This window comes from Eublepharis macularius, chromosome 12 (genome assembly GCF_028583425.1).
Source record: "Eublepharis macularius isolate TG4126 chromosome 12, MPM_Emac_v1.0, whole genome shotgun sequence".
Taxonomy (NCBI): Eukaryota; Metazoa; Chordata; class Lepidosauria; order Squamata; family Eublepharidae; genus Eublepharis; species Eublepharis macularius.
Window position 1 is genome coordinate 54314013 of NC_072801.1, and position 12701 is coordinate 54326713.

At 45.6% G+C, this 12701-nt stretch overlaps 1 protein-coding gene across 1 annotated transcript in view; it reads right to left on the bottom strand.

Annotated features, from left to right (window-relative positions):
* LOC129338555 (uncharacterized) overlaps positions 1 to 12701 on the bottom strand; it is a 177061-nt gene that overhangs the window by 56274 nt on the left and 108086 nt on the right. Inside the window, exons 27-28 of the mRNA XM_054992877.1 lie at positions 8436 to 8741; positions 2399 to 2713 (exon numbers count right to left, since the gene is read on the bottom strand). Of these exons, the coding sequence (XP_054848852.1) occupies positions 2399 to 2713; positions 8436 to 8741 (621 nt within the window). The remainder of the gene's footprint in view (positions 1 to 2398; positions 2714 to 8435; positions 8742 to 12701) is intronic.

Below are 12701 nucleotides of genomic sequence, written 5' to 3' on the forward strand. Positions count from 1 at the left end.
TCCCAGCTGGGTTAAGGTGGGGATGGGCATTGCCACCCGTTCCACTCTTAATACCAGCTGGCTGAAGGGGGGCGGGCGTTGCCACCTGCTCCGCACCTAATATCAGTTGGGTTAATGTGGGAGTGGGCATTGCCAAGTGCTCCTCTCCTTTTATGGCTGTGTTAAGTCTGGAGATGGGCATTGCCACCTGCTCTGCTCCTAATACTAGCTGGGTTAAGGCAGAGAGTACATATATCTACCTTGTCTGCTCCTGATCCCAACTGGGTGAAAGAGTGGAGGGCATTGCCAGCTGCTCCATTCCTAATATCAGATAGGTTAAAGTTGGGGCCAGCATTTCCACCTGCTTTGCTCCTAATAACAGCTGGGTTAAGGCACAGAGTGGGCATTGCCACCTTCTCTGCTCTTGATCACAACTGCCTGAAAGGGGGCAGGTATTGCCTCCTGCTCCACTCCTAATATTAGCTGGGTTAATGAAGGGGGTGGGCATTGCCACCTGTTCCGCTCCTAATACCAGCTGAGTTAATGAGGGGGGTGAGTATTGCCACCTGCTCCTTTCCTAATACCACGTGGCTGAAGTAGGGGCAGGCATTGCCACCTGCTCTGCTTCTAATATCAGCTGGGTTAAGGTGGAGGTGGGCATTGCCACCTGCTCTGCACCTAACACCAGCCAGGTTAAGGCACAAGGAGGGCATTGGTACCTGCTCCACTTTTGTTCCCTGCCTGGGCTTCCCACCAAGGCATGTTTTCTGGAGCGATATGGTGAGTTACCTGGGAGTTCCTTTGTGGCAGCGCCCTCTGGTGGTGCACCAGGCTATAAAGTGAGTTGTCTGAAACACACTCAGTTATATAGATAGATTTTAAAAAGACAGGTGCTTCGGGTCATTGCCTCTGCACACCAGGTCGTCACAGACACAGCACCACACCACACGGGGCTCATTAGGAAGGGCCCGAAAGTGCCTCCGTACTGATGGGTTGAAATGTTGCCCACTAACTATTCCAGGGGAAGGAGGACGAAGGGTTACTGGTTGTGCTGTGGAACTGGCACTTGAAGATGGATTGAGGGGTGGACTCCAGGCAGGGACAGCACTAAGAGTTTGGGATGCAGATGGGATGGATGTTTCATCAAACCCCAACCATTCCTCCATGGACCCCTGGCCCTCCTCCTCCTCTTCAAAAAGTTTAAAGAGCTCCTCTTCCCCGGTGGCAACAGCTCTTCACGTCCTTTACACCCCCCACAGCTGAATCTTGGGGAGCAGGAGGTTCAGCTGCCCCCAAGCCCCGCCCACTACTGCTTCCCACATGGCAACCGGGACAATCTTTGCACTTCCCCCCACGACCACCCTTGGCCCCTGCCTGAAGCCTCATTGTGCCAGCAAACAAGAATTAAGGAAGAATGAGAAGGAGAGAACACTGTGAGCACTCAGCTGAGGTGCCCACTGAACTTGGTTCCAGGGCCTGGCAGCAGCCCTGGAACCAGAGGGAGGGGTAGAGCCCTAGCCCAGCACTCCAAGATACCTGACCAGAATCAGATCAGGAATACTAATAATCACAGTGTGAGCCTTCAGTTGAGGTATCCACTGAGCTTGGCCCCAAGGCCAGGCCGCAACCCTGGAACCAGAGGGAGGGGGTAGAACCCTAGCCCAGCATTATCAGACACCTGATCTGAATCAGATCAGGCAGTAATAATCATAATTAGTGTGAACCCTCAGCTGAGTTGCCCACTGAGCTTGGCCCCAAGGTCTGACAGCAGCCCTGGAACCAGAGGGGATAGATCTCTATCCCACCATACACACACAAAAATCCTAGCTCCAATGCACTCTCCTTGTCTCTCTCTCAGAATGCTAGCAACACAACAGCTCTTTCTTTCTCCACTGTCAGCTAAAACTGAAAGCTAGAACTGGGAGCACAGTGCCCTTTTATAACCAGAGGTCCCATTGAGCAAAACAGGAGGTCTGTGGTTGGTAGTCAGAACTGCTTAACAAGGTTTGCAGGGATGAGATTGGAGTGCCCATGGCTACAGATCACCCATCCCTCCCCCCGCCCCCCCTGGTCTCTGCTCCCATATAGCCAATTTTAACCAATTTGGAGCTCCACGCTTGGAAGGAAGACGTGCCCATCAAGGTAAGTTGGACTTAGAGTGGGGTTTCCAGGGCAACAGAAGGAGTGCAAACAGAGTTCAGGCAGTCCCTGCCTCTGTTGCCAAGGGAATTGATTGAAGGTGCCTGACCGTCTGGCTTCATGAAGAGCGGACAAATGCACGAACCAGGCTTATGACGATCACCTGTTCGTCTAAAACGGGGCCTCACAAACAGCTTGTTCATGAACAGCAGATTGGGTGGTTCATGGCTTTTTTTGTTCGTAATGCTGTTCATGCCCACCTCTACTATCCACCAGTTACCTGAGCACACCACACCAGCATCTTCTTCATGTTTACAGTTCTGTTCTCCCCAAGGCTTTTTCCAGCAGTGTTTGAGAGCAGATTCTGTCCCATTGCATCTGACATCATCTAGCCAAATGCGACCACTCCCCTCTCCGAAGTAAGCTCCTCCTGGGGCTGATATTGCTCCTCCACAGCCAAGTTCTCTGCACACAACTTGAGCATTGTTCATATTCCAGTCATCATCACACACAGTCCCCCACTGGTCATTGTGGAGCACTTCAACTCTCCCAGAGCATCTGTTTGCACCATTCACCAATCTTATCTCTCTTGGGCCTGGAATGAATAAATGAAGTTCAGTCATCCACACACCACGTCTTCATGTTATCAGATTTTTTCCCAGTTGTGGAGAGGTGATCTATTGAACTGAGGCTACTAAAATGGGTAGCGCGCCACAGTAGAAGCTAGCTTAATCTCAAGGTATATGTTATTATTTCTCTGCCTCACATTGATCTACTCTAAAGTCTTGGTGTAAGATTTCCTGAGATCATATATTCAAAGTGTTTTGAAGGCACAAAAATCTGTTGTCAAGCTGCTCCCCCAACCAAATAAGAGAAAACAAGTGGGGACCCTCAGGAACTTGCGGGGAACATCTCATTTTCCCTGTCCCCACCATGTCCTCTTTCCCTTCACTGCCCACCCAGCCTTTCCCTCTTTTCATGCTTCTCACTTGCCTTTCATTGCCTTCATTTTCATCTTTCCATCCCCTTCCCCAACAGGCTCTCCCCTATTGCCAAGTTGCATGTTGCCTGCTAAGCTGGGCCTATTTGCATGGTGGGGATCCTGCAAGGGCATGTGGGATGTTTCTGTGTATCCCCTTCCATTATTTTCTTTTTCTTCTTCATACCCCCTAAACAAATTATCTTTTATCTGCTTCCCTTCTTCAGCTATGTTTCTAAATGTACTTCATTTATATGTTGCCTTTCTCTGAAATGGGGACTCAAAGCTTTTTATGCCATTCTCCTAGTTTCCATATTTTCCTCAGAACACTGAAAGGCTGTGTGAGTAGAGTTGCCAGGTCCCTCTATCCTCCCAGCAGGAGGGTTGGGACCTGGCACTTACTTTTGCAGCCATGTTGTGAATCCTCGTGTGTACAAAGCACGCACGTGCTCCAGCCATGGTGTGATGATGTCACTTCTGGAAGTGATGTCATTGCACCGGCCGCTGGAGTGCTCCTGCACTCTGCAAGGCTCAGATTTGGCCAGAGTGTGAGGATGCTTCTGCAGCTGGTGGGCGGGAGTGTGTGCATGATGTGTGATCCTGAGGTGCTTGCCAGTGGCTGGCAAGCTTTGGGAGTTTGCCCCCTTCTGCTGATCACCCAGTGATCAGTGGACAAGGGGACAAATCCCTGGGTGTCTGCCCACCATTGGCAGGCACTTGGGAAACCGATGTATGAGTGTGACTGGATAAATCACTATGCGAGTTTCAACATCAGAGTGGTGCTTTGATTCTGGGTCTCTCACGTTCTACTTTGAATCTCAAAGAACTACACTACACGTGCTTGGGGTAGGGAGTGGGACTGCTATTGGACCATCCAGGCCTGAGTGAGTCGTGCAAGTTTTGTAGTATTAAGTTGCCCAGTGGCTGCTTCTGGCCCTGGCCCCAATGAGTCCTCCCTCAAAGACCCAAATGCCCCTGGAAAGGGCCCTGCTCCCTTGCCTTGCCTTTTCCTGAAAGAAACCAAGGCTGGAATACTAGCTAATGGTTGTCTGCTAACTGGCACTGTCTACTAGAGGCATTCCTTTTATCTTTTTCATTTTTTAAAACCCTCCCAATTTTTTTTATTGTTAATTTCAGATTTCTCTACAAACCTAGGGAATTTTTCAGTTGTGTAAGATTTTTCTTGTCCGTTCAAGGCTCAAGTCTCCAGATTTACGTCTCTTCAGATCAGGCCCTTTTGTGATTAGTTTATAATATGCTTCTTTGAAGCTTGTTGATGGCTGGAAGGTAGTTGCTTAAATGTCTATCAATGTTTTTGATCAGCTGGTGTTCAGTAGCAGTTCTTCACATTCCATTGAGAGCCCTTTTGCACTCAAGTTTAAAAGCGATGGGTCTGAGCAGCCAGCCCTATAGCCTTCGCACCAGCTTGAAACCGCCCCCTTTTTACACTCTCTGCTCCTGATTCAGTGTCACATCCTCTGCTGCATTTTATATTCACTTGTTCTACTGTGAGCTTTGTGAGCTATTGAATATACATCACTTTTTTTTTTCAGTTTGAGCATGCGTGGTAAGACTGAGGGCCAAGCTACACATGACGAATGACACTTGAACAGCAAGTGTATTTCTCCCTGTTCACTTGCCCTCCAATCAATCCACTTGCCGTTCAAGTGTCATTTGTCATGTGTAGCTTGGCCCTAAGAATCTCCACTCTCTCTGTGCTACCATTTCGAACCGTGTTGAAAGTTTGAGTCTTTTCGCTTAGAAGACAGCACAAGAGCAGCTGCACTGAGATGAACACCAATCCACCCCACACTGCCTACTATTCACGGAATGATCTTCCTTCTCTTCTCCACCCCCCATTTTTTTTTACTGTTCTCTGCAACCAGAGAAGAGCAATAAAAGAAAGCTGGTTCTACGCAGGGAAGACTGCAGGACGGAAATGTGTGTGTGTGTTGGAGGGGGAATCACTCCATTTAGCCAGGTCCCAACTGAACGCTTTAAAGAAAATAATCTTCTTAGGTATGTATTGGGGAAAGATTCCATCTCCATGACTGTCAAATGCCCACAATTCCGTTTTAAAGTGCTTGACGCCTCAATGATACTACCCTTCAGAAGCAGTAAAAAAAATCAGATGGGGAGATGAGAAGGGAAGGGGCAGAGCTAGCACTACCTCTGCTCTCTGGGAAGGAAGCAGAGGAGGTGAGTGATGGGCACCGCTGAGTTGCTACCCAATGGTGAAAGAAACATATGGGGAGCTGACGAGGGTGGGTGTGGTTAAATCTGCTCAGGCCAATCAACTTGCAATAGGAAAGGAAAGGGGCGGAGAGGCAAACATTTTACACTTTCACCGACTCAAGTGCAAGTCAGCACCTGAGGCAAAAAAAAAGTCAAGATATATCCATAGTCAGATACCCTGGGGAAAAGCTAACATAGCCTGGAGCAGCGTCACATGACTAGCTGACAAGTGTAAAGGGCAGAAAAACATGGGATGCGAAATGGTATTGAACGCGCTGTAAAAACTGAGCGTGAAAGATTTCTGAGAGTGGGATTGAAGGAAAGTATTGTGGCCGTTACAGTGCTGGCAGTCTGTGGGAACTGGCTGCTATAAAGAAGAGTGGGGAGAAGAGCTCTAAATATATAATCTCTCTTTTGCAGGAACTGATGATATTGCAAATGCTGAAAGATGTTGCAGGAAGTTTCCATGGTCCACAGCAAAACTCCAGATGAGAAGCCATGAAATAACTTTTCATAAAACCAACCAAAATTGTCCAAAACAATGTTGCAAACTTCCAACTCTTCTAGAATAATTCATCAGGCTTGGTTTTTAAAAAAGACAGTGAGATACAAATTATGTTTCGTGCTGTGTAAAACATTGATCTGCAGTGCAAATTTGGAATAGTGTTTTTGTTTGTTATACCCCTAGCTTTCTCAGATGAAAATGTGCAATATGGAGCCATCTCACTGAAAATGTAAACACCAGCTATTCTCTGACTATATCTGCCACATCAGGAAATACACATAGAAACATATGGGGTTCAGAGCAGTGGGAAAATGTGGGAGTCACTTTTTCTGCCATCCCACCATTGAATATATCCAGCAATATGAAGAGCTCAAGAGAACTTACACATAGCTTTGCCAATCTGTTTGATCCTAATAAGAGATATTTCATGGCTTCTATTTTTGGTAAAAAGGACAGCACTATGTATTGTCAAAGGCTTTCACGGCCAGAGAACGATGGTTGTTGTGGGTTTTCCAGGCTGTATTGCTGTGGTCTTGGCATTGTAGTTCCTGACATTTTGCCAGCAGCTGTGGCTGGCATCTTCAGAGGTGTAGCACCAAAAGACAGAGATCTCTCAGTGTCACAGTGTGGAAAAGATGTTGGCAGGTCATTTGTATCTACTCAGGAGGAGTGGGGTTGAGCCGAGTCTTCCTGTAAGGATGACCAAGGTATCCAGAAAATCAAAGATTCAGCACATTTCATCAACAAAATCAGTTCTCTGAAACTCAATCCACAAGGCATACTTGTTGGTTTTGATGTTGTATCCCTGTTTACTAAGGTTCCGGTAAAAGACACTATTGCACTTATTAATCAGATTTTCCCAGAGGATGTAACAGCCTTATTCCATCATTGTCTGACAACCAGTTACTTCCAATGGGATAATGAATTCTATGAAAGATGGATGGGGTGGCCATGGGGAGCCCTCTCAGCCCAGTTATAGCAAACTTCTACATGGAACATTTTGAAAAAACAGCTCTAGAATCAGCACCCTACAAACCTAGTGTATGGTTCCAGTTTGTGGATGATACATTTATCATTTGCAGCCATGGGGAGGAAGAATTGATGGGGTTTTTGAATCATCTCAACAACATCCACAGGAACATACAATTCACAATGGAGAAAGAAATTGAGGGAAAACTCCCATTTCTGGATACCTTGGTCATCCGCAAAGCCTAACTCAAACAGGGCACAGTATCTTATTCCAGGACACCAAAATACTGGACAACACTTCCAACTACTTTGTCAGACTGCACAGGGAAGCCATTGAAATTCACAAGCATAAGCAAAACTTCAACAGGAAAGAAGAAACCTTAAGAATGAACAGAGCATGGTTTCCAGTTCTGAAAAACACCAGGCTAACAAAACACTCTACACCCGACAATAGCCCTGCAGAGAAGATTAGCACATCAAGCACCAATCCATATGCAAAAGAACCTCCTCAGGATACAGTGAAGCCTCCCGCCATTAGCATTCCACACCCTGGCAGACTCTTACAGGATGACTCAGCTCAGTCCCACCCCTCCTGAGTAGATATAAATGACCTGCCACATCTTTTCCACACTGTGACACTGAGAGATCTCTATCTTTTGGTACTACACCTCTGAAGATTCCAGCCACAGCTGCTGGCGAAACGTCAGGAACTACAATGCCAAGACCACGGCAATACAGCCCGGAAAACCCACAACAACCATTGTTCTCCGGCCATGAAAGCCTTCGACAATACATCAAATAGAGCATGGTTTCCAGTCCTGAAAAACACCAGGCTAACAAAACACTCTATACCTGACAATAGCCCTGCAGAGAAGATTAGCACATCAAGCACCAATCCATATGCAAAAGAACCTCCTCAGGATATAGTGAAGCCTCCCTCCATTAGCATTCCACACCCTGGTAAACTCTTACAGGATGACTCAGCTCAACCCCACCCCTCCTGAGTAGATACAAATGACCTGCCAACATCTTTTCCATACTGTGACACTGAGGGCCAAGCTACAAGTGACGAATGACACTTGAACGGCAAGTGGATTGAGTGGAGGGCAAGTGAACAGGGAGAAATACACTTGCCGTTCAAGTGTCATTCGTCATGTGTAGCTTGGCCCTGAGAGATCTCTGTCTTTTGGTGCTTCACCTCTGAAGATGCCAGCCACAGCTGCTGGTGAAACATCAGGAACTACAATGCCAAGACCACGGCAATACAGCCAGGAAAACCCACAACAACCAAGGACAGCACTGTTTTTCTTAGGGCCAAGCTACACATGACGAATGACACTTGAATGGCAAGTGTATTTCTCCCTGTTCACTTGCCCTCCACTCAATCCACTTGCCGTTCAAGTGTCATTCGTCATGTGTAGCTTGGCCCACAGTATTGGACAAGTATTCTTGCCATTATTGTTGTGTAAATTCTCCTTCTTTCAGAAGATTTACAGCTCCAATTTATCCAGAAAATTTTCCATGGATGTCAGACATCCTGTAAGAAATATGGATCTGGTCTTGATCCCAGGGACTGTGCAAGCACGACCAACAACTAGCTCTCTCATTAAATGAAGCCATATAAATTACCTGAGCACTCCACACTTGCATCCCTCCTGTGGTCACAACTATGCTCTCCCCAACGACTTTTGGGGCATTTTCCAAGTGCCATTTCATTTCCTTTGCAGTCAATTCTGTCCAGCCAGATGGTTCCTGACCCTTGGCCATAGTTTGCTCCACCGAATGCTGCTAAGGCATCTCCACACTTCAGTTCTCGGCACACAACTTGGGCATCTTGTATATCCCAGCCATTATCACAAATGGTTCCCCACTGCTCGTTGTGATACACTTCCACCCTTCCTGAGCAGTCATTAGAGCCATTTATTAGCCGGATAGCTGATAAAACAGAAAAAGTTAAACATACACATGGAATAAGTCTTTCAAGAATTCTCTTGATCTCACATAGAAAGACATACACTACACAATTTATTGTGTGGAGTAACACTGTTACGCACTTTTTGACCAAGACTGGAAACAACTGTCTGCACCACAAATCCTAAACTGAATGGATCAGTTACAAATAGTGAATGATCCAGCACATGAAATGAGTAAATTATACATGTGAATTAATGCATTAGTACTTTAAGAAGAATTTGTGTCAGAACAAATGTAAAAAAAATCCAGCCTATGTCTCATTTTCTCTATCTTTCTATTTCAAAAATATACTCAGAGGTTTGAATGTATTTTAACCTTTTAAACAATTAATTTATGATGATCTTATTTTTCTACTCTTATATTTATTCATTGTTCTTCTCCTGTATCCAGTCTCAACTGTTTTTAAACTGATTTGCAAATGGTTTTATATGTACTGATCACAGACTGTAATAATAAACTTGACTTGACTTGACTACTCAGAGGTTTCATTATCTGCTGTAGCTAATAATATTCAAAGAGGCCAGAAATGTCACGGTACAGATGTGAATGGGAATCCCAGAGCTCACTAGCCTGATGTTTTCCTTGCCCGGATAAGAGTAAAAGGATTCACAAATGCATACTCTATATACTTATGCCTTTCCAGAATTCTCACACTTCCCATTCCATATTCAGTGCTCTGGGTGCAGAATAAGAAAGGTGAGGGATGCTAGCATTATTTTTTAAAAGTTAAAATCTTTCAATAACATGCTTAGAAAATTGAAATAATATGTGAAATTTAATTTATCTCATACCATTTCAACCACTGGCCAGCTAAAAAAGCATTACAAGGATTAAACTCATTTCCCTACCCCCATCACGGGCTTATCCAGCAACAAGCAAGTTATCAAGCGACCTAGACAAAGTTGTTCTCTGGTCCATCTCATGTACAGAATACATCTAGGAGATTTTTTATTAGAAATGGTATGCTTGTACTTTCCACCAATAGTAACTTGTCCAGGTCTCTGGATTCTGGATTCTGGATTCTGAAGTCAATCTTGCCCCCAAAATGTTGTGCCCCTCATGTGCACATCTCAGTGGCTTTGTTAGGGTGGAAGTCCAGTAATGTTGCATGAGTTTGTCAATTGTGTGGCCAAGGCTGATTTGCTGAAATGTAGATCATTTATGACTACCACCACTACATGAAGCTCTGAGCCAAGCTAGAAGTGACTGTCAAGGAGTTCCAAACCCCTGGGGCCCAGCCCAGCTAAGGGGAAGGGACACAGGCTGCCTGGAAGGTCCTGTTGCAAATAACAAACCAGATAAGCTGCCACCAGCTCCCCAGTCTATCCCTAGGCTAAGGATTTAGGGAGCAAAGCTCCAGAGCCTATTAGGGAATTTAGCCAAAGCGAAGTCTACCTTGCAAGGGTAAGCTTGCAGGCAGAGTTCACAGCCAAAGATTAGTTGTTTGGTAGGTGGATCTCAAGCACACACAGGGTGAGTTCAGCAAAGGTTTTATAGCAGTGTGGCTTTAGAGTCTTAATAATCCGCACAAGATAAAAATAGAAAGTTTTATTAATTCCAGGTGCAGGGCTATCATACATGAGACACAAAGTGAGCACAAACAAACAAAAACCTACAGCAGTAAGCTCTACATACCACATTACATTCTTAGGAGGCAAAGCAAGTTGGTTTCTCAGGGCCAACCTACACATGACGAATGACACTTGAACAGCAAGTGTATTTCTCCCTGTTCACTTGCCCTCCACTCAATCCACTTGCCGTTCAAGTGTCATTCGTCATGTGTAGCCTGGCCCTCAGTTATAGCAAGCAAAAGTCCCACAAAACAGCAAGGCAAAAGATGGAGCTTCAGTCCTTCTCATCAAATAGAGCAAAGCAAAAGAGCATGGGCAGAGGTATAAGGTAGACACTCAACAAAGCTTCTCTGTGTTGGTCAACAGCTGGTTTATATTGGTTCAAGCTGGAATCAAAGCGAGACACCCACTCCCAGCCTGACCACATCACCTGACAAGTGCAAAAAGGGATGTGTTACAAGTCTGGAGCTCTTGGCACACGACCCCAAACTACAGGTGTGAAGTTAATTACCAATTAGCCAGCAAGAACAGCTTATCTTGACTCAAGGACAGGGCACACATAACTTATTGCTAGCAAAAAGCAAAAAGCCTCTCCAAAAGTGGGGAGGGAATCACTCCAGCCAAGGAAGCCTACAAACCAGTTCTCAAAAGAGCTTTCCAAGTCATAACGTTTTTTCTTTACAGTGACAAATTACATTTGAATGGCAAGTGAACAGACTCAGGGCCAAGCTACACATGACGAATGACACTTGAACGGCAAGTGGATTTTGTGGAGGGCAAGTGAACAGGGAGAAATACACTTGCCGTTCAAGTGTCATTCGTCATGTGTAGCTTGGCCCTCTCATGTATTCCTCCTTGTTCACTTACCATTCACTTGCATTCCACTTGATCACTAGGGGCCAAGCTACACATGACGAATGACACTTGAACAGCAAGTGTACTTCTCCCTGTTCACTTGCCCTCCACTCAATCCACTTGCTGTTCAAGTGTCATTCATCATGTGTAGCTTGGCCCTATGTGATCGAGTGGAGTGCAAGTGAACAGGGAGGAATACATGTGAGGGCCAAACTACAAGTGACAACACTTGAACGGCAAGTGGATTGAGTAGAGGGCAAGTGAACAGGGAGAAATACACTTGCCGTTCAAGTGTCATTCGTCACTTGTAATTTGGCCCTGAGTCTGTTCACTTCCCATTCAAGTGCAGTACTTCTAGCTTGGCTCTCTGAGGGCCAAGCTACACATGACGAATGACACTTGAACAGCAAGTGTATTTCTCCCTGTTCACTTGCCCTCCACTAAATCCACTTGCCGTTCAAGTGTCATTCGTCATGCGTACCTTGGCCCTCAGTACGATGATGAATCCAGTGTTAAGCTGAGCATGTTTCTAAATATGCATAGTAATTTTGGTCGGTCCCTTGTTATTTGAAGTGGAAAGAAAAAAATTAGAGGTGTCTTTTTCCCAAATGTTAAGCTACGAGTGTTTTGGGGCCCACCAGAAGGTTTCTGATTCATATTTATTTCAGTGAAGACATGGAGAAATGGCTTGTCAATGTTTTTTATGCTGCTCATTCCTATGGGTGAGCCAAGACACAAAAGTAAATTAGAATGAGTAGCTGAGGTACTTAAGGATAGAAATCTGCCAACGTTTGTGCAGAACTAGACATCATGACACCTTCTTGGCTGGTATGTGGCTTTGAAGGCCTAATGCTTATCAAACCTGCAGTGGGTTGAGATGAGATACATTTCTTTCCCCTCTTCAGCAGCTTATCAAGTCTGAAATACCACGCACATGCCCCACTGAAGCTGTTTCAGCACTTGAGAAGATGTGTGGGAGGATGGGGGGGGGGGGAATGTTGCACTGCAGTCCAGACCACAATGATACAACGATACACTCATAACATTTTAACATGACATTGAAATATCTCTGTCAATCTTGTGGTTGCCACTAGGACATGATCACATTTAATTTGGCCCTTGGCATTCCTGTGTGTGCAACCCTGGAAGGGGCTTGGGAAGTTAGTCATGGGGTGGAGCCAATGTTGTACATCGTTACATTTGCCAGCTCCAGATAGTGACTGGAGGTCTCCCAGAATTACTTCTTATCTACAAATAAACAGTGATCAGTTCCTGTGGAGAAAATTGGTGCTTTGCAGGATGAAATGTATGGCATAACATCTCTGCTCAGGCACCTCCCCAAATCCCGCCCTCTTCAGGCTCCAGCCCCCAAATCTTCAGACATTTCTGAACCCAGAGCTGGCAAGCCTACTTGAGTCACTGGTTCAGGCCAATATTGCTGGCCTTGTAACCCATTCTGAATTCAATACAGCCCAATTTAAAAATTAATTACCAA